The sequence below is a fragment of the Lupinus angustifolius genome, chromosome LG09, assembly GCF_001865875.1.
Source record: "Lupinus angustifolius cultivar Tanjil chromosome LG09, LupAngTanjil_v1.0, whole genome shotgun sequence".
Lineage (NCBI taxonomy): Eukaryota > Viridiplantae > Streptophyta > Magnoliopsida > Fabales > Fabaceae > Lupinus > Lupinus angustifolius.
In genome coordinates, this window is record NC_032017.1 from 15,841,872 (window position 1) to 15,866,870 (window position 24,999).

Genomic DNA, 24,999 nt, shown 5'->3' on the forward strand with positions numbered 1-24,999 from the left:
GGTGAAGTTCATATAATTAACATTGCAATAACAGAAAATCGCTATTGTCTTATTCATAAATTTTCTCAAACAACACCTTAATACAACGGCGTATCACATGCATAGCGTTGTTGTATTAATAATATACCAGTGTAAAACCACATTCCTATTGTTCAATATAAAATGATCCTAATTATTATTTTTATTTGTTCCAAATCTTCAATGATGCATTAATTCTCACTTGAAAATTTCTTAGAATCAAATTAATTTATTGTTCATTTATTCATATTTAAATTACAATGAATGAAATCAAATTTTGCTCATAAATCTATCATTACACAATTATTATCAAAATTATTTTAAGTTTTAACTGAAATATAATCATAGCATTTAAGTCTTTAATCAATTAAAATTATTATCAATTATAAGACAACAAATGACAAATATAAGATTAAATTATAGAATAAAAGAGTGCACATGTTACCGGTGCATTTGCATAGTTAAAAATGTAGGTGAACATATTTACAGGGTTAAGTGAGAAAAATAAACAAAACGATCTCAATTATTTTTTCTTGGTTCCAAATCTTAACTCATATGTTAATCATCACTTACAACTTTCTTAGAATCAAATTGAGTTATTATGCATTTATTCACATTTAAATTGCATTGAATGAAATCGATTTTTGCTAATAAATATTACTTTAATAATCATGTATCATTACACAATTATGAACAAAATTATTTCAAATTTTAACTGAAAGATAATCATATCAAATTATTATTATTATTACAATAAGAAGACAAATGGAAATCATAAGATTAAATATGAGATAAAACATAGTGAATGAATAAGGAAGGGAATGAACAAATATAAAGTCACATTCCTATTGTTCAATACAAAATGATCCTAATTATCATTATTTTGTTACAAATTTTAAATGATGCATTAATCATCACTAATAAAAAATTTAGAAACAAATTGAGTTATTATACATTTATTCACATTTAAATTGCAATGAATGAAATCAATTTTTTCTCATATATATTACATTAATGCTCAATATCGTTACACAATTACTATCAAAATTATTTCAAATATTAACTGAAGTATAATCATTTTAACTAAAAGATAACAATATCATTCAAGTCCATAATCAATTGAATTATTATCATTAAATTATGTAATGAATCACAATGAATGAATAAGAAAGAGAATTAACGGATGTAAAACCACATTGCTATTGTTCAACACAAATGATCCTAATTATTTTTTTTATTTGTTCCAAATCTTCAATGATGCATTAATTCTCACTTGAAAATTTCTTAGAATCAAATTAATTTATTGTTCATTTATTCATATTTAAATTACAATGAATAAAATCAAATTTTGCTCATAAATATTACATTAATATCAATATATTGTTATACAATTATTATCAAAATTATTTCAAATATTAAGTTAAATATAATCATAGCATTTAAGTTCATAATCAATCAAATTATTATCAATATTACTACAAGACGCAATCAAATTATTATCAATATTAATACAAGACGACAAATGACAAACCTAAGATTAAATTATGAAATGAAATAGAATGAATGAATAAGAAAGTGAGAGAACAAATAGGAAGCCACATTCCTATTGGTGAATGAGGGTGAAATTTGATGAATCATAACTTGAGTTTTCATTATATTTATCTATTTGTGTAATGAAGAATGAAAGATTGTGTGATGAAGAATGAAAGAATGAATCATAACATGAGTAACATAATCCATGTTGTACAATAAAATAGATAAACCACAATGTAAAACAAAAATAAAAAAACTTAGAATCAATATTATGATACTTTTGCTCAAGATTAGGTAGCAAAATGACATTTTAACAATTTTTTTAGAAAATTAAGGAGAAATGATGAAAATACCAAAGTGCTAGAGATTATTTACTTTTTTCTTCCTCTTCACGATCTCGTCAATGTTCATATCATTTTCAACATTACAATAATGATTATTTTGAATAGAAAATTCTATAAACAAATAAAGATTCAACAAAGATATATAGAAAAACTAACCTGCAATGATGCTTCAAGGGTGAACAAACAATAAGAGACACCAGATCAAATAGAACTATCATCGATACCCTTGTCATTAGAGACATCTCACTCATCTAGTTATCCAACAATAATAACATATCTATAAAATAAACAAAAAATATTTTAATACAACATCTTCAAAGAAAAAAAATCAATGAATAGATCTACATGCATAAAATCATTTTAAAATAAGAAATTTTGAAATGGAAGAATGATATAAACCAAGAAGAGAGAAAAACGGTTGAAGAAAAATAGAGTAATGAAATGAAGGAGTGAAAGAGAGATGAGGTTATGTAATTAGTAATAAAATGAGAGGAAAAAAATATGGAAGAAAGAAGAAGAATAAAGGATAAATAGATGTATCAAGAGATAATAACAAATGTTATGGTGTGGTGGGGTGTATTGGAGGTGGTAGAATTTTTTGAGTGATAAAACTTTTGTTGTGAGTGTGACATGTGACAATTCAAAGAGGTGATGACACATGTATGTGAGGAAGATTTTTTTGTTAAATAGTAAATAGACACCTAACCTTACTCAAAAGTACATCAGATTTTTATAACATGTATTAATGCATAAAAATTAAATTTGAGCTTACTATCTCAAATACGTGTTAATACCAATTTTTTTTTTGTAATACTAAGGATATTCCTTATATTTTTAAGTAAAGAATTAATACCTTAATGAGTTTTTGATTTCCTCTCCCAACAAATACCACTTATAGGATCTTGGAGATCTAGGGATCCAATTTGCACCATGTTGAAAATTTTAGTAATATTTATTGTCTTTCTCTTATGATTATTGTTCTGGTCATTATTGGGAGCCATTATACCTTGTCAAGGAAACATTATTGGCAGTAACGCATCTTGATCTAAACTTTAGGAGAGACAATAATATTTAATTAAATTTATAATTAAAATTAATTGAGTAACAAAAATATAAAAGAAACATACATGATTAAATCAGATTTAAAATTTTCAGCTAATTCATTTTCAATATAAATTACTATGTTGTCTGCAAGAAATTCATCTTTTATCTTACTACGTAATTTTGTTTGTTTGTCTTCATTGCTGGAAATGATATTTATGTAATAACTGAACCACAATAGTTACAATAAGACACATAACTTGATAAAACAAAATATGACTAATGACATATAGTTGATAATTTTTCAAACTTGAATCACTAATGATACCAAGCTGTGAAACACAGATTCGTCAAACACCTTCACGTGTCGGTGTCCGACACGTATCCGACACGGATACGCTCGGACTCGCGAAAGATACGTATCCATATAGTATCCAAAAATTAAAAAAATAACATAAATAAATATTAAGACACGTATCCGAATCGTTTTCAATAAAATATAGGATATATGAATTCGTTTTCAGTAAAATATAGGATATATAGATTCGTTTCCAATAAAACAAGATAAGATAGATTCATTTCCAATAGAACATGATAAGATAGATTTGTTTCCAATAAAACAGGATAAAATTGATTCGTTTCCAATAAAATATGATAACATAGATTCATTTTCATTAAAATAAGATAAAATATATTTGTTTTGGAGGGCAATGATTTTAGGATAGATTCGCTTTCATTAAAATAGAATAAGATAGATTTATTATGGAGGACAGTGATTTTAAATTTCCATTATATTTTGTAGTTTGGATATTTTGATTTACACTTATAATTTTATCATATTTTATGTGTTTTTATTATTTTATACGCGTATCCCTGAACGTATTGTATCCTGTATTTTGGAAAAAATAGATGTTGATGTATCGAATACGTATCGTACCCGACACACGTATTAGTATCCGTGCTTCATAGATACCAAGAAGAAAAATTTGAAATTGACATATCAAACTAATCTTCTTTTGTTTATTGAAATTTATAAGATATAATTTTTTGGACATAAAAAACATATTATCAATATTAAAAAACTTATAAGCATCCTTAAGATATATATTATCCATAGATACATAATCAAGGGGCAATATGAAATGACACATTTCTTGGAACAATAAATATGATTTGGTAGGTAAAAAAGTAAAAAAAATTACTTTAATAAATCTTTTAAACAATTTAGGGGCAGTTGCCCCCACCTATCCTTTTAAAATTCCCCACTGAAAATTGGTAGCCTCCTTGTTATAGATTCAAGTAGGAAAGTCAAAGATACTGAATGAGAATCAATATGTTTTATGTGAATCAGAACTTGTTATTAAATCATGTTTAATTTATTAGCACGTCTATTATTTTTTCCATCTTGCATAAACTAGAAACCAAGGATCTTAGAAATAAAAAAATAATAAAAAATATCGATGGATGAAACCAGATCCGCTTCCGACAGCGTCCGACGGCCCCTCATGTAGGGGATGATGATGACGAATATGATAGATAAAGATCTATTATCCCCAAGTACGACTTCAAGTCTATCCCAAACAAATTAAAATGAAGCAAAAATAGAAAAATTCATGAATATTTAATTTTTTAATTGATATTACATATTTTGATTAGTTCGGGACAACTTTGGAGACGTGCTTAGGAACAGCAGATCTTATCGAATAAGATGACTGCTTTGCCAAAATCACGAGCAAGGTTAGCCATGACCAATGGGCATGGCGTCTCAGCCTCATAAGTTAAGTGATGAATTTGCATAAACTCATCCAACGTAAGGCTTTTTGTTTAGTTATGTTCTCTTACAATTTCAGACATGTTTAAACTTTATATAAATTGAACTTGTTGCCATGGAAAAGGTAGGTGGCAAATGTAAAGAGTGGTGCCATCAACCCATTATGTTTGTGTGGAGTGTGAAAAAAATGTGCTTTTGTTAAGAGTTAAAGACTATTATAATGAGATGGACTCTTCTCAAATGCTAGAATTTCTCAAATATTGGAATAAGAGAGAGATATAAAATTATATATTTTAAATTTATTTAATTCCAAAAATATATTATATATGGACCTTCAATTTTTGTTATTATTATGTGTCAAAATATTAACACAATACTGGAAGGGTTACAACCCTATTATAATTGTTAGTGTAGACCATAACTAAAATATTTATGAAGGATTCACATGTAGTTTAATAAAGATAAAATATAAAAAACAAAATTTTCTAAACATGTACTATTTAACCACATTGGTATAATGATGTAAGATCTTATAAATTCTTAGATATATTAAAAGATCAAATATTTAATTTATGAAAGTAATATTTGGTGGGTGATATAAACACATTCTTAAAAAAATTAGTTCTCTACTCATAAAATGAAAGAATACCATATGAAATTGTAAACTATTTGTTAAGACGTAGGACCAAATAATAAGGGATATTCATGAATGAAGTAAAGTATTTTCCATGGATTATAAGATGGTATTATATAAGTGAACTTAATATATTCAAATCTTAAGGCATTTGGTAATAGGTGTTGGCCATCTATATGCTCTAATTGATCCACCTTTATGTAATGCTAGTCTTCTTCATTATAAAACTCATACTGAAGGATATTTCCCTTCCAAATGCATTATGTTTGCTTGCCCAATCTCCTACTTAATAAGCAAGTAGCTTCGGGTTAAATAGTTTTGGGTTCGATGGAGAATAGCCTAATTGATAAGAATAATAATTGGACCCATTAAAAAGTGAGTTTGGGTTAAGTAGCTTTGGGCTCGATTGAGAATCTGGGTTTTGGGTTAGAGTCTTAGAGAGAAGGGAAATGAAAAATCCTCTAAGGGGATAAATTTGATGAAGAAGTTGTGAGATGATCTATTATATTCAAATAATGTTTTGATCTATATATTGGGAACAACAAAATTTTGTAAACAAAATATAAAGGCGTAATAATCTTGCCCGTATACAACCAGTTAATGTTCACATAAATCTATGAAAAGGGTTAACATCATAATCATCAATACCCATTCTTTGTACTTAAAATCCTCAAAACTCTTGCACAAATAACCCAATCATGTTATTTTAACATTCAAGATACAACATTTCATCAACGTATAAATCTTTTTTATGATCACGTGATACATTCATCATATCAATATTCATCTAGACTCACAATGTCCATTCCATACTAAATTTTGTGTTCAGGAGTAACAAAATTTCATATGCAAATAATGACTGCAATATGATCTATAAGAACAAATTAAATAGAGGATTAATAAATGATCTACCTCTAAAACTTCCCTCTTTCATCCCCACAATACATTGACACATATTTCTCAAACTAGGCAAAATCATAACTATGGTCATCGGGGCTTCCTATTGGTTTATACGTTTGATTTACAAAACCACGTTTAGAAGATATTCTTAGGGCATAAGTTGGAAAAACTTCCCAGGTACAACCTTTTTCACAATAAGAACCACTCCTAAAACCCAAAAATTGTCCAATTTCTTTACAACCTTGTGTCAATAAACAATTGTATCTTACCGTTGTTAGAAACTTGAGTTCAACCTCAAATGTGAATGGCTTTGCACTTGAAGATTCTAAGTACCCTTCCTTTATGTCACTCTCGCTTGATATACATTTTACATGCACAACCCCACCAGGTATTTTGGACGTTATCTTAACTCCAAGTTTTGGATGAAGCATTTCACCCCATAAAGAAGCGTTGGAGAAGGGAACCAAGATTAACAAAAGAAGCAAGGTGAGATTGTAAATGGCTTTAACATCCATTGTAAATGGTTGTTTGTTATTCTATATTCACCACCATTTATTTCCTTGCAAGTTGCAAGTTTAAACAACAATGTTGGTCGTTATATATGTACAAATGATGCGCATGAAGGATTAGAGTTGTTACCTTTCTAATAATGTGTAGTTTGTTTCTGTATTTTATGTTTTCTTCAAGTTTTCAGAATCAAAATACTTACTGTCCAATAGGTAGGTTTACCATTAGAAGGTAAAATTATTAGCCATCAATTATTATGTGTGATTTGTATGTTTAAATTTAGGAGTAAACTGTTTTTGAGGATTTTCTATTATATTCCATTCTTCCCTTTTGACTATGTGTAGGCATGAGAAGAACATCACCTGTACCAAACAATATCTTATTAATTATCTTAAGCCAATCAAAATTTTACCTTTGTTTTTCAAAAATTTCTTTTATTTATGCGGCAATATTTCATTAGTCCGAGACAATAAAATGAAACACTATTAAAGATAAATAATCTCTATATGTAGCAATGTGTGTTAGTTTGAAACATATTTCAGAACTTTGACAAATATATTTCTTAATTTCTAATTTTGGGTATTCATTGTTCTCAAATTTAAACAATTTCAATTTTAGCATGAATGTATCTATCCATTTATATTTGTTTGTTTATTTTTTATTTATATTATGCCATGTTAATAAATGTCCATATTATTAAGATATCAATTTTAAAATTAAATAATAGAAATCAATACATGAAAATGCGACTTTAAGTTTTTAGACATTAAATTCATGCTTTGTTTTCATACGATTTAGGGCCTTCATTCAATTTATATTTACACAGTTAATAATTTTCTATTTCCAATTAATAAATAGGTTATTTTTCTAATTCAAAATTAGTTCATGAGTATAAAATTTTGAAAAAGCCATATGAAAAAAAACTTAACTACACCTTTAAAAGATTTATATAAAACAAATGAGACATTTATTTTATTATATACTATTTTTAATTTTAAATCCTTCCTATTTTTAGGATATTAGTTAATATTTCTATTTTAATTTTGTAGCCATTTTTTTTCATGAATATCAAGTATACCTCACACGTGCAATGCTTTTCCTGACCGATAGTATTATTCTGAGACACAAAGGTCTTTAGGTAAAATATTTAATGTGGCTATACGAAGTTGAAGACGATTGAAATGGTTAGGTCCACCTCATCTCATATTTATTTAGCCCTTTGACTATATTAATTTATTTTTGTTTATTTATTTTTTATATACGCATACTAAAGAGTATCGAGTCTCTAATATAAAAATAAAGTTAACTAAGTCTCACAAAAAATTCTTTAATGTTTGTTTAATGATTGTTTTTACATGTACAAGACGATTTTAAACTTATAATGTAATTAATAAAAATTGAAATAATTTATATATCTATAAATAGTATAGAAATTAGTAATTAATAGAAAATAAATTAATATGCATAAGAATATACACTGTAATATCCCAGTTATGTTATGCGACCTCCCCGGTCCAAGACTACACTGAGCGTGTCACCGGTAACACCGCAATATAATGTCATGCGACCTTCCCGACCCATGACTATACTGAGCGTGCCACCCACCAGCTTAAATACTCCCTGCTGTATTTTATTTCCCACAAAGGGGAGCCTCCCGCGACTCGAACCCATGACCTCAGGGACAAATAGTCATTAATTCCATGAGTCGCTACCATTAAGCTGATGTCGCATGACATTACTATGGTGCTAACGGTGACTCGCTCAGTGTAGTCTTGGATCGGGGAGGTTGCAAGACATAAATCGGGTGTTACAATAAATAGCTTAATGGTAGCGACTCATGGAATCAATGACTATTTGTCCCTGAGGTCATGGGTTCGAGTCGCGGGAGGCTCCCCTTTGTGGGGAATAAAATACTGCAGGGAGTATTTAAGCTGGTGGGTGGCACACTCAGTGTAGTCATGGACCAGGGAGGTCGCATGACATTACTGCGGTGTTACTGGTGACACGCTCAGTGTACTCTTGGACCTGGGAGGTTCCATGACATAACTGGGATGTTACATACACTATGGAAAACATAATGTTGTTGTCATAAATTTAGAGTATTACAATTGCCAATAACAAAACTCCATAGCATTATTAGTCTAGCACACTACATTACAGGTTCGCATTTTAAACACATTCCAAACTTCATTAAATGAAAACTTGTTTCATGACATTTATTTGAAAAACATTTCTACTACCATATGCAAGTTGTAGATCTTCTTGACAAGCATTTCGTAACTTGTGAATTTCGGATGAGTGGCATAAATTAATTTCTATTTTAAAATTATTCATATAGACTTTAGATGTATGATATCCATTTTCAAAAATAGTTTTTCATCTGTAAAATATTTATTTAACCTTACGAACAAATGTCAATTAATTTAAAAGTAAGGGCAAACAAAGATGATGACATTTTCAAAATTATTATCCTAGAAAAGACCTTATTGCGTTAATGATCCAGATCGTAAAAGGTTGTGGTATTTTTGAAATTATTTTCACATAAAAGACCTTAGTTCCAAAAATAAGGAGGTATAGAACTATTCCAAATTTCTTATTTTGACCATCGAGATTGAAAATTAAGTGCATGAATGTTTAGACCTCGATTGTTATATGACTATATTAGTATTACAATCTCAGTAGGATTGCATATATTAATTTATATATGGTGTATACCTATATACTACGAGAATAATTGAATCGTAAAAATCATAAAAAAACATTATACATATTAATAAGAAAAGAGACAATGAACAAATAAAATAGCACATTGGTTACGGTCCATCTCCGATGTTCTGTAACTTCCACATAGCGATAAATTGAAGGAATACAATGCGAGTTGGGTACCACAACAGGTAAGTTGGGAAACATAAACAAACAAACTTGTCACTCATGTATAAAGAAACATGTCTTGCATCTATTATTGGAGTGTCAAGTTCGATTTCAATATTAAGAAAAACTTATCAATCAAATAGTATATGTTTTAGATACAGGGAAACTGCTAACAAATATGTAATATAGTTAGCATGTCTAAAAGACTATTTGAATAGACTTACTTTCTAAACATGTACTACATCGATTACTCAATCAATCAGTATTAGTAGGGTTACGTTTCTTCCCAAAAGTCTAACAATAACAATATTATGAGTTCAACTCATCACAATGTTATAAATGTAATGAATATTTGAAGACCAAATTTGCACTGTTTGCATTTTCTTCAGCCAATACTCACATATAAAGGCCTAAAAACCGAAAAAACATAGAAAAAAGTAGGAGGATAAAAAGACATGCGAATTGAAAAGCATAAAACAAGCTCAATTTCATTATAAGACATTTTTTTTTAAATTAAACATTTTCACAAAAGTTAATATTAATAAAAAAATATCAGATTGAGAATTGGATGAATGATTGCAATTAGTGTCATCTCATTTCTTTTTATGTGGGTTGAGAAGCAACCTTGTTAATTAGTATTGCCTCCGCCATCTCCCAAACTAGGAAAGGAGATCTACAATTTACTTAGTATATTTTAATCTCACTTAATTAAAATTAGACCAACTCATTAACCAATTTTCAACCATGAAATATATAGTCTTGATTATCCTATTGCATCTAAGAATACTTGGTAGCTATATAAAATCATGCCACACATCCTAATTCAATATTGAATATATAAATTAAGGGTATAAACTGGTCCATGCGATTAGCGAAAGTATTGTTTAAATATGGGTGTTTTGGGTGCTAATATGTTGTCCGATGCATAATAAACTCCCAAACTTAGATATGTTGATCTATGTCCATATTTTCCAAGTTGGGCAGAAAGACAGTTTTATAAGTTTTGAGCGACAAATATGCAGTAGCAACTCTAAATCATTTGGAATAAGGTTGAGTTGGTTTCTGCATCCTCCTAAGTCATGTTATAGATGATCCATTAAAAATAAGGTTGCGATACTTGCTACGCATCTCACCCGTTTTTGCGATTCTCAATGTGTTCCCTTGCTATTCACATGCACCCTTTATAACCTATACCTTTCAACCACAAACATCTGACTCATGCGGAATTTCGTGCAACACCACCTCTACTCCTACCATCGACAACTTGCCATCTTTCTACGAATGCATCATCGTTTTTCCTTATCAGTTCTTACACGACTCTAATGCCTCTATAGCCTTCCATTTATGTGCCATGAGGTGCATTTAAACATCTTCTTTCTTTAATTTCTAATTTCCATGTTTATTATTAATAATTATTATTATAATAATAAATCTATGATTAAATTTGTATAAATTATAATTGTAATATAACAAAAATCAGAGTTTTTAATTATAATACTAAGGTCAACATAAATTAATTAATATATGTTAGAAATTAATGAGGATTATTAATTAATTAGGTAAAGCATAATTATTTTAGTTTTGTGATTCTTTTTCATTAAAAACCGTTCTTAACAATATATAATAAATGATCTTATAAAAAATAAAATGAATTTATTATCATTTCTCATGTATGACAATTAGTAATAAACTTCTATTAAAATAAATGATAATTTTTATAAAATAAATTATAATAAAGATGTAGAAAAGGTCATGATTTCACTTATTTTCCTGGACCATTTTTTGAAAGGTCGTGATACACCGCCACTACTAGTTCAGATTAAATCCAAAATTGAGTAAAAATAAAATAATAAATAAAATGTTTTTGTATAATATAAAAATTTTAATATTCAAAAAGTAACAAGTTTAAAATCTTTGAAATAACATTAAAAATAATAGTATTAAAAAATATTTTATTTAACTATACATAATGAATACCATATCCAATAAGCATAAACCTTTTCTTAATTAATTTCAATAATACGGAAAATATTATCACATCAAGGATGAAGGAAAGACTCACTACTTTTCCACAACTCATCATTCAAACATTCTTGATATATCGCTTCTATTATATAAAACAATTAAGATACACCCAATCAATCAAACAATTTTCTAGCAAGAACTATGTAAGTCTGCATTTTCGATTGCATAAAATCGAGACATGTGAATACTATAAGAACAAACAATAATGTGCAGATGATTATAATTAGAATTTAGGTATATAAATTTATTTAAATATTTCTTTCACAATTATGTATGAAAGGAAGCCAGAAAGTAGTACCATTAAATAAATAATTTTGACCAATAAGATAAACCAATCCTTCAACATTAGGTTTTGGAATCATATATATATTCCATTCAAACAAAACAAAATCTTATGTCTTTTCTTTAAGGTTAAAGAAGAATAACAAGTAATCTTGTATCATTTCGATGGACATAAACCATGTATATCCACTATTAATGTCCTTATATTTGCCACCAATGAGAAACAAACACCTCATATACTCTTATAAGCTTTTTTTAATTTAATTTATCATGAGCTAGTTGTTTTTGTTGGAGGCAATGAAAACATATAATATTGGCTATAGAAGATTTTCGTTCTATTTCAACCTCACAACGTTATTGTTCGCTAGGTTTTCACATTCTATCCAATACAAAACAACTTCCTAAAATAATTTTGTGCCGTATTGTTCCCAAAGTCAAATATAATATTAATGCACAACTCAAAGAAAAGTTTTTTGAAACATTGCATGTTCAGAGTAGGGTGAGTCTCATGTGAAAACTAAATTTACCAAGGTGATTGGTATGTTAAATGATAAATAAGAAAACTATAAAATAGAAAGCATTTGATTTGTTAAGAGCATAATCAAAACCCACTTTCAAGTGAAGTTAGAGAAAATGAGGTCTCTACTTGTCTCAGGTTCTGTTTGTCTTGCATTGGCCATAATATTCTTCAGTTTACCATCTGAAGCAAATAATGTTTACCTTCCATCAAAGTCAAGTCGCAATAAACCCTATAAACCACCCCTCATTCCTATCCCGGTGATCGTCTCTCCACCGTCATCTCCAGGACAAGAGCACGAGTCCCAGTATCCACCACAACCATCCGAATCAAATGACGTTTACCTTCCATCAAAGTCAAGTCACAAGAAACCCTATAAACCACCTCTCATTCCTATCCCGGTGATCGTCTCTCCACCATCATCTCCAGGACAAGAGAACGAGCCCCACTCTCCACCACAACCATCCAAAGCAAATGACGTTTACCTTCCATCAAAGTCAAGTCGCAAGAAACCCTATAAACCACCCCTGATTCCTATCCCGGTGATTGTCTCTCCTCCATCATCTCCAGGACAAGAGCAAGAGCCCCACTCTCCACCATAACCATCCGAAGCAAATGTCGTTTACCTTCCATCAAAGTCAAGTCGCAAGAAACCCCATAAACCACCCATCATTCCTATCCCGGTGATCGTGTCTCCACCACCATCTCTAGGACAAGAGAACGAGCCCCTCTCTCCACCACAACCATCCGAAGCAAAGGACATTTACCTTCCATCAAAGTCAAGTCGCAATAAACCCTATAAACCACCCCTCATTCCTATCCCTCTGATCGTCTCTCCACCATCATCTCCAGGACAAGAGCAAGAGCCCCACTGTCCACCACAACTATCTTCCACATACAAGAAGAGGCACCACTTTCGTTCACCACCATCTCCAAAACACAAGCACAAATACCATTCTCCACCACCCCTATCTCTAGAAGACAAGCACTGGCTCAACCGACATCCTCACCACAAGCACCATTCTGCCCCACCATCGGGACACAAGCACCCTCATCACTTGGCTCCATCACCAAAACAAAACTAGAAATGGTATTCTTTCCGTCAAGCTCAGGTTAATATTAAATTAACGATACGCTCACACATATTTTCTACATCTTTTTCATATATTTTATTATAATTCACTAGTATTTTTGAAGCAACAACATGTATTAATTTGCAATGTATAATCCTGATATTTCATTTTCAAGGGTAAAAATATTTTGTACTGTCATCTAATTATTATACTAACTATATGAAAGTTAAACTCTAATGCTAATTTGAAACAAAAATTCACGTTATGAGACATCCTTTTAGTATTAAATACTTTAAGTGGTCTACATTTCTTGTAAAATCTTTGAAATATCATATTTTATCAACAGATTAGTCATGAAAGAAATATTAATACACATGTCTAATAATGCAGGGTCTAAGTAGAAAGTGTGAAGATAATGCCATCATCGACTAGTGTCTTTGGGAAAGTTCATCAAAGTTGATTATTGTTTACAGGAACTAAACCCATGCTTTTTATTGTATTGTGGAGTTTTAATAAAGGAAATGGCCCCCTCTTATGTATATGTACTTGCTTTCATGCACTGTAATTTTGAGTGTGTGGAAGACAAAGCAATATATAAAATAATAATAAATAATTAGTCTTTCATACTTGGAACAAGTCCCTTTTTATTTTGTGATGTTGAGTGAGAGTCTCTTTTGTCATTTTTTAACTAGTTGAAGGGTGAACATAGTTTTAATTCATCAATAAATATAAAAATGATATCGGTGGATATGATATCTAATATGAAGCTCATATAATTTTACTAATAATTGTTTTAAATAATGGTACTGTTGAGCTGCGGTTATGTAGAATTTTCCATTATAGCAGAAAGATTATGGGAAATATAACATGTATTGTCATAACGGTGTTCATGATAAGTTTTGCAAACTCCAAAACCTCGATATTACAATGATAATTACAAGGAAGAACTTTATGCATTTGTTAGGGTCATTTAAGTAGCTCTAAAAAGCGATATTGTCAAAATTAATGTGATATTACCATTCATCCTTTGAGATAATACACACAAGACACGAACAAGTTGTTTAAACGTAATACATATGATTGTAAAGGCATAACTACAAAAGCCTCTATGGGGAAGGTATCCCCACAAACTATAAGTAATATCATATATAAAGTTGCCACTAGTCTATAAATAAAAATCCAAGGTGAAGGTACAATTTTTTTTTGAAACTTTATAATTTATAATTTTTTCATGTTGAGTTATGCTAATTAAAAATATTTAATTTATAGCTTCATGAAGTAACATGCAAAAAGGCAATAGAATGGTTTTCTATGTTTAAGAAGCAGAAGATAATTCATTTTTTTCTAATCTTATCCTTTACTTAAATTTAGAGTTAGGTTTTAAACATGTAGTGAGAGATGCATCTATAGAAAGAGCTTTCCAAAATATGAATATTACCAGGAATCTTATACAAAATCATATAAGAGATGAATAATCAAATGAATGATTGATTAATGATATATACATTGATATATTTCATATTATTTAAAGTGATAACAACATTGCTTGTTTCCATAAGATGAAAACTTCGTAGGATCAATTATGACAATATATGTTGGATTTTATTATTTATTAAACTTTCATTAAATGTGGTACATTGTTATTATAGTATAACGTTTTATAGACTTTACCTATAGTAAGGGATGTGTGTCTCTTATACTCGCAATAGTAGTTATCATGTTTGTCATAAAAACTTATTATATTTGTAAGGAATTTTCTAACCTGTGCCATGTGAGACATCTTAAGGAATAGAACTAAGGCCTTATTACCCATTATTTAATAAACTGAAGTAGCATACTAGAGGAATGTATCTCTCTATTTATATTTGTCTGTTTATTTATTATTTATATTATGTCATGTTAATAAATGTCCATATTAGTTAAGATATCAAATTTGAAATTATATAAAAGAAATCATTACATGAAAATGCGACTTTAAGTTTTTAAAAATCAAATTCATTCTTTGAATTCATAAGACGGTGTAAGGGGCCACATTCAATTTATATTTACACTCATTTAGATAATGATTTTCTATTTCCAATTAATAAACAGGGTTACTTTTCTAATTCAAAATTAGTTCATGTGTATAAAATTTTGAAAAAGCTACATAAAAAGAACTTAATTAAACCTTCGAAAGATTTACATAAAATAGACCAGATATTTATTTTATTATATACTATTTTTAATTTTAAATCCTTCCTATTTTTAGGATATTAGTTAATATTTCTCTTTTAATTTTGTGGCCATTTTTTCATGAATATCAAGTATAGCTCACACGTGCAATGTTTTTCCTAGCCGACAATATTACTCTCAGACAGAAAGGTCTTGAGGCAACATATTTAATGTGGCAATAACAAAACTCAATATCATTATTTGTCTAGCACGCTACACTAGAGGTTCACATTTTAAAAACATTCCAAGCTTAATTAAATGAAAACTTGTTTCATGACATCTATTTGAAAATATTTTGTACTACCGTATGCAAGTTGCAGATCTTCTTGGCAAGTATTTGGCAAATTGTAAATTTCGGATGAGTGGCATAAACTAATTTCCATTTTCAAAAATAATTTACATAGATTTTAGATGTATGATATCCATTTTCAAAAATAGTTTTTCTTCGGTAAAAGATTTATTTAACCTTACAAACAAATGTTAATTAATTTAAAAGTAAGGGCAAAAGAAGACAATGATATTTTCAAAATTATTATCCTAGAAAAGATCTTAGTTGCATAAATGGTCCAGCTTGAAAAAGGCTGTGGCGTTTTTGAAATTATTTTCACATAAAAGACCTTAGTTCCAAAAATAAGGAGGTATAAAACTATTCCAAATATCTTATTTTGAAAATCGAGATTGAAAATTAAGTTCACAAATGTTTAGACCTCGATTATTATATGACTATATTAGTATTACAATCTCAGTAGGATTGCATATATTAATTTATATATGGTGTATACCTATATACTACGAGAATAATTGAATCGTAAAAATCATAAAAAAACATTATACATATTAATAAGAAAAGAGACAATGAACAAATAAAATAGCACATTGGTTACGGTCCATCTCCGATGTTCTGTAACTTCCACATAGCGGTAAATTGAAGGAATACAATGCGAGTTGGGTACCACAATAGGTAAGTTGGGAAACATAAACAAACAAACTCGTCACTCATGTATAAAGAAACATGTCTTGCATCTATTATTGGAGTGTCAAGTTCGATTTCAATATTAAGAAAAACTTATCAATCAAATAGTATATATTTTAGATACATGGAAACTGCTAACAAATATGTAATATAGTTAGCATGTCTAAAATGCTATTTGAATAGACTTACTTTCTAAACATGTACTACATCGATTACTCAATCAATCAGTATTAGTAGGGTTACGTTTCTTCCCAAAAGTCTAACAATAACAATATTATGAGTTCAACTCATCACAATGTTATAAATGTAATGAATATTTGAAGACCAAATTTGCACTGTTTGCATTTTCTTCAGCCAATACTCACATAGAAAGGCCTAAAAACCGAAAAAACATAGAAAAAAGTAGGAGGATAAAAAGACCTGCGAATTGAAAAGCATAAAACAAGCTCAATTTCATTATAAGACATTTTTTTTTAAATTAAACATTTTCACAAAAGTTAATATTAATAAAAAAAATATTAGATTGAGAATTGGATGAATGATTGCAATTAGTGTCATCTCATTTCTTTTTATGTGGGTTGAGAAGCAACCTTGTTAATTAGTATTGCCTCCACCATCTCCGAAACTAGGAAAGGAGATCTACAGTTTACTTAGTATATTTTAATCTCACTTAATTAAAATCAGACCAACTCATTAACCAATTTCCAACCCTGAAATATATAGTCTTGATTATCCTATTGCATCTAAGAATACTTGGTAGCTATATAAAATCATGCCACACATCCTAATTCAATATTGAATATATAAATGAAGGGTATAAACTGGTCCATGCGATTAGCAAAAGTATTGTTTAAATATGGGTGTTTTGGGTGCTAATATGTTGTCCGATGCATAATAAACTCCCAAACTTAGATATGTTGTTCTATGTCCATATTTTCCAAGTTGGGCATAAAGACAGTTTTATAAGTTTTGAGCGACAAATATGCAGTAGCAACTCTAAATCATTTGGAATAAGGTTGAGTTGGTTTCTGCATCCTCCTAAGTCATGTTATAGATGATCCATTAAAAATAAGGCTGCGATACGTGCTACGCGTCTCACCCGTTTTTGCGATTCTCAATGTGTTCCCTTGCCATTCACATGCACCCTTTATCACCTATACTTTTCAAACACAAACATCTGACTCATGCGGAATTTCGTGCAACACCACCTCTACTCCTACCATCGACAACTTGCCCTCTTTCTACGAATGCATCATCGTTTTTCCTTACCAGTTCTTACACGACTCTAGTGCCTCTATAGCCCTCCATTTATGTGCCATGAGGTGCATTTAAACATCTTATTTCTTTAATTTCTAATTTCCTTGTTTATTATTAATAATAATTATTATAATAATAAATCTATGATTAAATTTGTATAAATTATAATTGTAATATAACAAAAATCATAGTTTTTAATTATAATACTAAGGTCAACATAAATTAATTAATATATGTTAGTAATTAATGAGGATTATTAATTAATTAGGTAAAGCATAATTATTTTACTTTTGTGATTCTTTTTCATTAAAAATCGTTCTTAACGATATATAATAAATGATCTTATAAAAAATAAAATTAATTTGTTATCATTTCTCATGTATGATAATTTGTAATAAACTTCTATGAAAATAAATGATAATTTTTATAAAAGAAATTATAATAAAGATGTAGAAAAGGTCATGATTTCACTTATTTTCCTGGACCATTTTTTGAAAGGCCGTGATACACCACCACTACTAGTTCAGACTAAATCCAAAATTGAGTAAAAATAAAATAATAAATAAATTTTTTTGTATAATATAAAAATTTTAATATTCAAAAAGTAACAAGTTTAAGATCTTTGAAATAATTTTAAAAATAATACTATTAAAAAATATTTTATTTAACTATACATAATGAATACCATATCAAATAAGCATAAACCTTTTCTTAATTAATTTCAATAATACGGAAAATATTATCACATCAAGGATGAAGGAAAGGCCATTGGTAATCACTACTTTTCCATAACTCATCATTCAGATATTCTTGATATATCGCTTCTATTATATAAAACAATTGAGATACACCTAATCAATCAAACAATTTTCTAGTAAGAACTATGTAAGTCTGCATTCTCTATTGCATAAAATCGAGACATGTGAATGCTATAAGAACAAACAATAATGTGCAGATGATTACAATTAGAATTTAGGTATATAAACTTATTTAAATATTTCTTTCACAATTATGTATGAAAGGAAGCCAGAAAGTAGTACCATTAAATAAATAATTTTGACCAATAAGATAAACCAATCCTTCAACATTAGGTTTTGGAATCACATTTACAAAATCTAATTAAACAAAATCTTATGTCTTTTCTCTAAGGTTAAAGAAGAATAACAAGTAATCTTGTATCATTTCGATGGACATAAACCATGTATATCCACTATTAATGTCCTTATATTTGCCACCAATGAGAAACAAACACCTCATATACTCTTATAATATTTTTTTAATTTAATTTATCATGAGCTAGTTATTTTTATTGGAGGCAATGAAAACATATAATATTGGCTATAGAAGATTTTCGTTCTATTTCAACCTCACAACGTTATTGTTTGCCAGGTTTTCACATTCTATCCAATACAAAACAACTTCCTAAAATAATTTTGTGTCGTATTGTTCCCAAAGTCAAATATAATATTAATGCACAACTCAAAGAAAAGTTTTTTGAAACATTGCATGTTCAGAGTAGGGTGAGTCTCATGTGAAAACTAAATTTACCAAGGTGATTGGTATGTTAAATGATAAATAAGAAAACTATAAAATAGAAAGCATTTGATTTGTTAAGAGCATAATCAAAACCCACTTTCAAGTCAAGTTAGGGAAAATGAGGTCTCTACTTGTCTCAGGTTCTGTTTGTCTTGCATTGGCCATAATATTCTTCAGTTTACCATCTGAAGCAAATAATGTTTACCTTCCATCAAAGTCAAGTCGCAATAAACCCTATAAACCACCCCTCATTCCTATCCCGGTGATCGTCTCTCCACCGTCATCTCCAGGACAAGAGCACGAGTCCCAGTCTCCACCACAACCATCCGAATCAAATGACGTTTACCTTCCATCAAAGTCAAGTCACAAGAAACCCTATAAACCACCTCTCATTCCTATCCCGGTGATTGTCTCTCCACCATCATCTCCAGGACAAGAGAACGAGCCCCACTCTCCACCACAACCATCCAAAGCAAATGACGTTTACCTTCCATCAAAGTCAAGTCGCAAGAAACCCTATAAACCACCCCTCATTCCTATCCCGGTGATTGTCTCTCCTCCATCATCTTTAGGACAAGAGAAAGAGCCCCAGTCTCCACCACAACCATCCGAAGCAAATGTCGTTTACCTTCCATCAAAGTCAAGTCGCAAGAAACCCTATAAACCAACCCTCATTCCTGTCCCGGTGATCGTGTCTCCACCACCATCTCTAGGACAAGAGAACGAGCCCCTCTCTCCACCACAACCATCCGAAGCAAAGGACATTTACCTTCCATCAAAGTCAAGTCGCAATAAACCCTATAAACCACCCCTCATTCCTATCCCGGTGATCGTCTCTCCACCATCATCTCCAGGACAAGAGCAAGAGCCCCACTCTCCACCACAACCATCTTCCACATACAAAAAGAGGCACCATTTTCGTTCACCACCATCTCCAAAACACAAGCACAAATACCATTCTCCACCACCCCTATCTCTAGAAGACAAGCACTGGCTCAACCAACATCCTCACCACAAGCACCATTCTGCCCCACCATCGGGACACAAGCACCCTCATCACTTGGCTCCGTCACCAAAACAAAACTAGAAATGGTATTCTTTCCATCAAGCTCAGGTTAATATTAAATTAACGATACGCTCACACATATTTGCTACATCTTTTTCATATATTTTATTATAATTCACTAGTATTTTTAAAGCAAGAACATGTATTAATTTGAAATGTATAATCTTAATATTTCATTTTCAAGGGTAAAAATATTTTGTACTGTCATCTAATTATTATACTAACTATATGAAAGTTAAACTCTAATGCTAATTTGAAACAAAAATTCACGTTATGAGACATCCTTTTAGTATTAAATACTTTAAGTATTCTACATTTCTTGTAAAATCTATGTAATATTATATTTTAACAACGAATTAGTCATGAAAGAAATATTAATACACAAGTCTAATAATGCAGGGTCTAAGTAGAAAGTGTGAAGATAATGCCATCATCGACTAGTGTCTTTGGGAAAGTTCATCAAAGTTGATTATTGTTTACAGGAACTAAACCCATGTTTTTTATTGTATTGTGGAGTTTTAATAAAGGAAATGGCCCCCTCTTATGTATATGTACTTGCTTTCATGCACTGTAATTTTGAGTGTGTGGAAGACAAAGCAATATATAAAATAATAATAAATATTTAGTCTTTCATACTTGGAACAAGTCCCTTTTTATTTTGTGATGTTGAGTGAGAGTCTCTTTTGTCATTTTTTAACTAGTTGAAGGGTGAACATAGTTTTAATTCATCAATAAATATAAAAATGATATCGGTGGATATGATATCTAATATGAAGCTCATATAATTTTACTAGAATTTTACTAATAATTTTTTTAAATAATGGTTATGTTGAGCTGCGGTTATGTAGAATTTTCCATTATAGCAGAAAGATTATGGGAAATATAACATATATTGTCATAACGGTGTTCATGATAATTTTTGCAAACTCCAAAACCTCGATATTACGATGATAATTACAAGGAAGAACTTTATGCATTTGTTGGGGTCATTTAAGTAGCTCTAAAAAGCGATATTGTCAAAATTAATATGATATTACCATTCATCTTTTGAGATAATACACACAAGACACGAACAAGTTGTTTAAACGTAATACATATGATTGTAAAGGCATAACTACAAAAGCCTCTATGGGGAAGGTATCCCCACAAACTATAAGTAATATCATATATAAAGTTGCCACTAGTCTATAAATAAAAATCCAAGGTGAAGGTACAATTTTTTTTTGAAACTTTATAATTTATAATTTTTTCATGTTGAGTTATGCTAATTAAAAATATTTAATTTATAGCTTCATGAAGTAACATGCAAAAAGGCAATAGAATGGTTTTCTATGTTTAAGAAGCAGAAGATAATTCATTTTTTTCTAATCTTATCCTTTACTTAAATTTAGAGTTAGGTTTTAAACATGTAGTGAGAGATGCATCTATAAAAAGAGCTTTCCAAAATATGAATATTACCAGGAATCTTATACAAAATCATATAAGAGATGAATAATCAAATGAATGATTGATTAATGATATATATATTGATATATTTCGTATTATTTAAAGTGATAACAACATTGGCTGTTTCCATAAGATGAAAACTTCGTAGGATCAATTATGACAATATATGTTGGATTTTATTATTTATTAAACTTTCATTAAATGTGGTACATTGTTATTATAGTATAACGTTTAATAGACTTTACCTATAGTAAGGGTTGTGTGTCTCTTATACTCGCAATAGTAGTTATCATGTTTGTCATAAAAACTTATTATATTTGTAAGGAATTTTCTAACCTGTGCCATGTGAGACATCTTAAGGAATAGAACTAAGGCCTTATTACCCATTATTTAATAAACTGAAGTAGCATACTAGAGGAATGTATCTCTCTATTTATATTTGTCTGTTTATTTATTATTTATATTATGTCATGTTAATAAATGTCCATATTAGTTAAGATATCAAATTTGAAATTATATAAAAGAAATCATTACATGAAAATGCGACTTTAAGTTTTTAAAAATCAAATTCATACTTTGAAATCATAAGACGGTGTAAGGGGCCTCATTCAATTTATATTTACACTCATTTAGATAATGATTTTCTATTTCCAATTAATAAACAGGGTTACTTTTCTAATTCAAAATTAGTTCATGTGTATAAAATTTTGAAAAAGCTACATAAAAAGAACTTAATTAAACCTTCGAAAGATTTACATAAAATAGACCAGATATTTATTTTATTATATACTATTTTTAATTTTAAATCCTTCCTATTTTTAGGATATTAGTTAATATTTCTCTTTTAATTTTGTGGCCATTTTTTCATGAATATCAAGTATAGCTCACACATGCAATGTTTTTCCTGGCCGACAATATTACTCTCAGACACAAAGGTCTTGAGGCAACATATTTAATGTGGCAATAACAAAACTCAATATCATTATTTGTCTAGCACGTTACACTAGAGGTTCACATTTTAAAAACATTCCAAGCTTAATTAAATGAAAACTTGTTTCATGACATCTATTTGAAAATATTTTGTACTACCGTATGCAAGTTGCAGATCTTCTTGGCAAGTATTTGGCAAATTGTAAATTTCGGATGAGTGGCATAAACTAATTTCCATTTTCAAAAATAATTTACATAGATTTTAGATGTATGATATCCATTTTCAAAAATAGTTTTTCTTCGGTAAAAGATTTATTTAACCTTACAAACAAATGTTAATTAATTTAAAAGTAAGGGCAAAAGAAGACAATGATATTTTCAAAATTATTATCCTAGAAAAGATCTTAGTTGCATAAATGGTCCAGGTTGAAAAAGGTTGTGGCATTTTTGAAATTATTTTCACATAAAAGACCTTAGTTCCAAAAATAAGGAGGTATAAAACTATTCCAAATATCTTATTTTGAAAATCGAGATTGAAAATTAAGTTCACAAATGTTTAGACCTCGATTATTATATGACTATATTAGTATTACAATCTCAGTAGGATTGCATATATTAATTTATATATGGTGTATACCTATATACTACGAGAATAATTGAATCGTAAAAATCATAAAAAAACATTATACATATTAATAAGAAAAGAGACAATGAACAAATAAAATAGCACACTGGTTACGGTCCATCTCCGATGTTCTGTAGCTTCCACATTGCGATAAATTGAAGGAATACAATGCGAGTTGGGTACCACAACAGGTAAGTTGGGAAACATAAACAAACAAACTCGTCACTCATGTATAAAGAAACATGTCTTGCATCTATTATTGGAGTGTCAAGTTCGATTTCAATATTAAGAAAAACTTATCAATCAAATAGTATATATTTTAGATACATGGAAACTGCTAACAAATATGTAATATAGTTAGCATGTCTAAAATGCTATTTGAATAGACTTACTTTCTAAACATGTACTACATCGATTACTCAATCAATCAGTATTAGTAGGGTTACGTTTCTTCCCAAAAGTCTAACAATAACAATATTATGAGTTCAACTCATCACAATGTTATAAATGTAATGAATATTTGAAGACCAAATTTGCACTGTTTGCATTTTCTTCAGCCAATACTCACATAGAAAGGCCTAAAAACCGAAAAAACATAGAAAAAAGTAGGAGGATAAAAAGACCTGCGAATTGAAAAGCATAAAACAAGCTCAATTTCATTATAAGACATTTTTTTTTAAATTAAACATTTTCACAAAAGTTAATATTAATAAAAAAAATATTAGATTGAGAATTGGATGAATGATTGCAATTAGTGTCATCTCATTTCTTTTTATGTGGGTTGAGAAGCAACCTTGTTAATTAGTATTGCCTCCACCATCTCCGAAACTAGGAAAGGAGATCTACAGTTTACTTAGTATATTTTAATCTCACTTAATTAAAATCAGACCAACTCATTAACCAATTTCCAACCCTGAAATATATAGTCTTGATTATCCTATTGCATCTAAGAATACTTGGTAGCTATATAAAATCATGCCACACATCCTAATTCAATATTGAATATATAAATGAAGGGTATAAACTGGTCCATGCGATTAGCAAAAGTATTGTTTAAATATGGGTGTTTTGGGTGCTAATATGTTGTCCGATGCATAATAAACTCCCAAACTTAGATATGTTGTTCTATGTCCATATTTTCCAAGTTGGGCATAAAGACAGTTTTATAAGTTTTGAGCGACAAATATGCAGTAGCAACTCTAAATCATTTGGAATAAGGTTGAGTTGGTTTCTGCATCCTCCTAAGTCATGTTATAGATGATCCATTAAAAATAAGGCTGCGATACGTGCTACGCGTCTCACCCGTTTTTGCGATTCTCAATGTGTTCCCTTGCCATTCACATGCACCCTTTATCACCTATACTTTTCAAACACAAACATCTGACTCATGCGGAATTTCGTGCAACACCACCTCTACTCCTACCATCGACAACTTGCCC

General features: G+C 29.5%; 2 protein-coding genes across 2 annotated transcripts; both read left to right on the top strand.

Moving 5' to 3' along the window:
* Nucleotides 12,560-13,528, top strand: LOC109356297 (leucine-rich repeat extensin-like protein 5). The gene is made up of 2 exons (XM_019599623.1): nt 12,560-12,985; nt 13,082-13,528. Exons 1-2 carry the CDS (start codon nt 12,560-12,562, stop codon nt 13,526-13,528), a joined length of 873 nt encoding a protein of 290 aa, XP_019455168.1.
* Nucleotides 19,612-20,580, top strand: LOC109356298 (36.4 kDa proline-rich protein-like). The gene has a single exon (XM_019599624.1). The coding sequence runs from the start codon at nt 19,612-19,614 to the stop codon at nt 20,578-20,580; it is 969 nt and encodes a 322-aa protein (XP_019455169.1).

Bases quoted from the DNA above. Each gene is read 5' to 3' on its own strand.
- LOC109356298 (XM_019599624.1), top strand. From the start codon at position 19,612: ATGAGGTCTCTACTTGTCTCAGGTTCTGTTTGTCTTGCATTGGCCATA.
- LOC109356297 (XM_019599623.1), top strand. From the start codon at position 12,560: ATGAGGTCTCTACTTGTCTCAGGTTCTGTTTGTCTTGCATTGGCCATA. The intron at 12,986-13,081 runs GTGATTGTCTCT...CTTCCATCAAAG, and splicing joins CACCCCTGATTCCTATCCCG to TCAAGTCGCAAGAAACCCCA.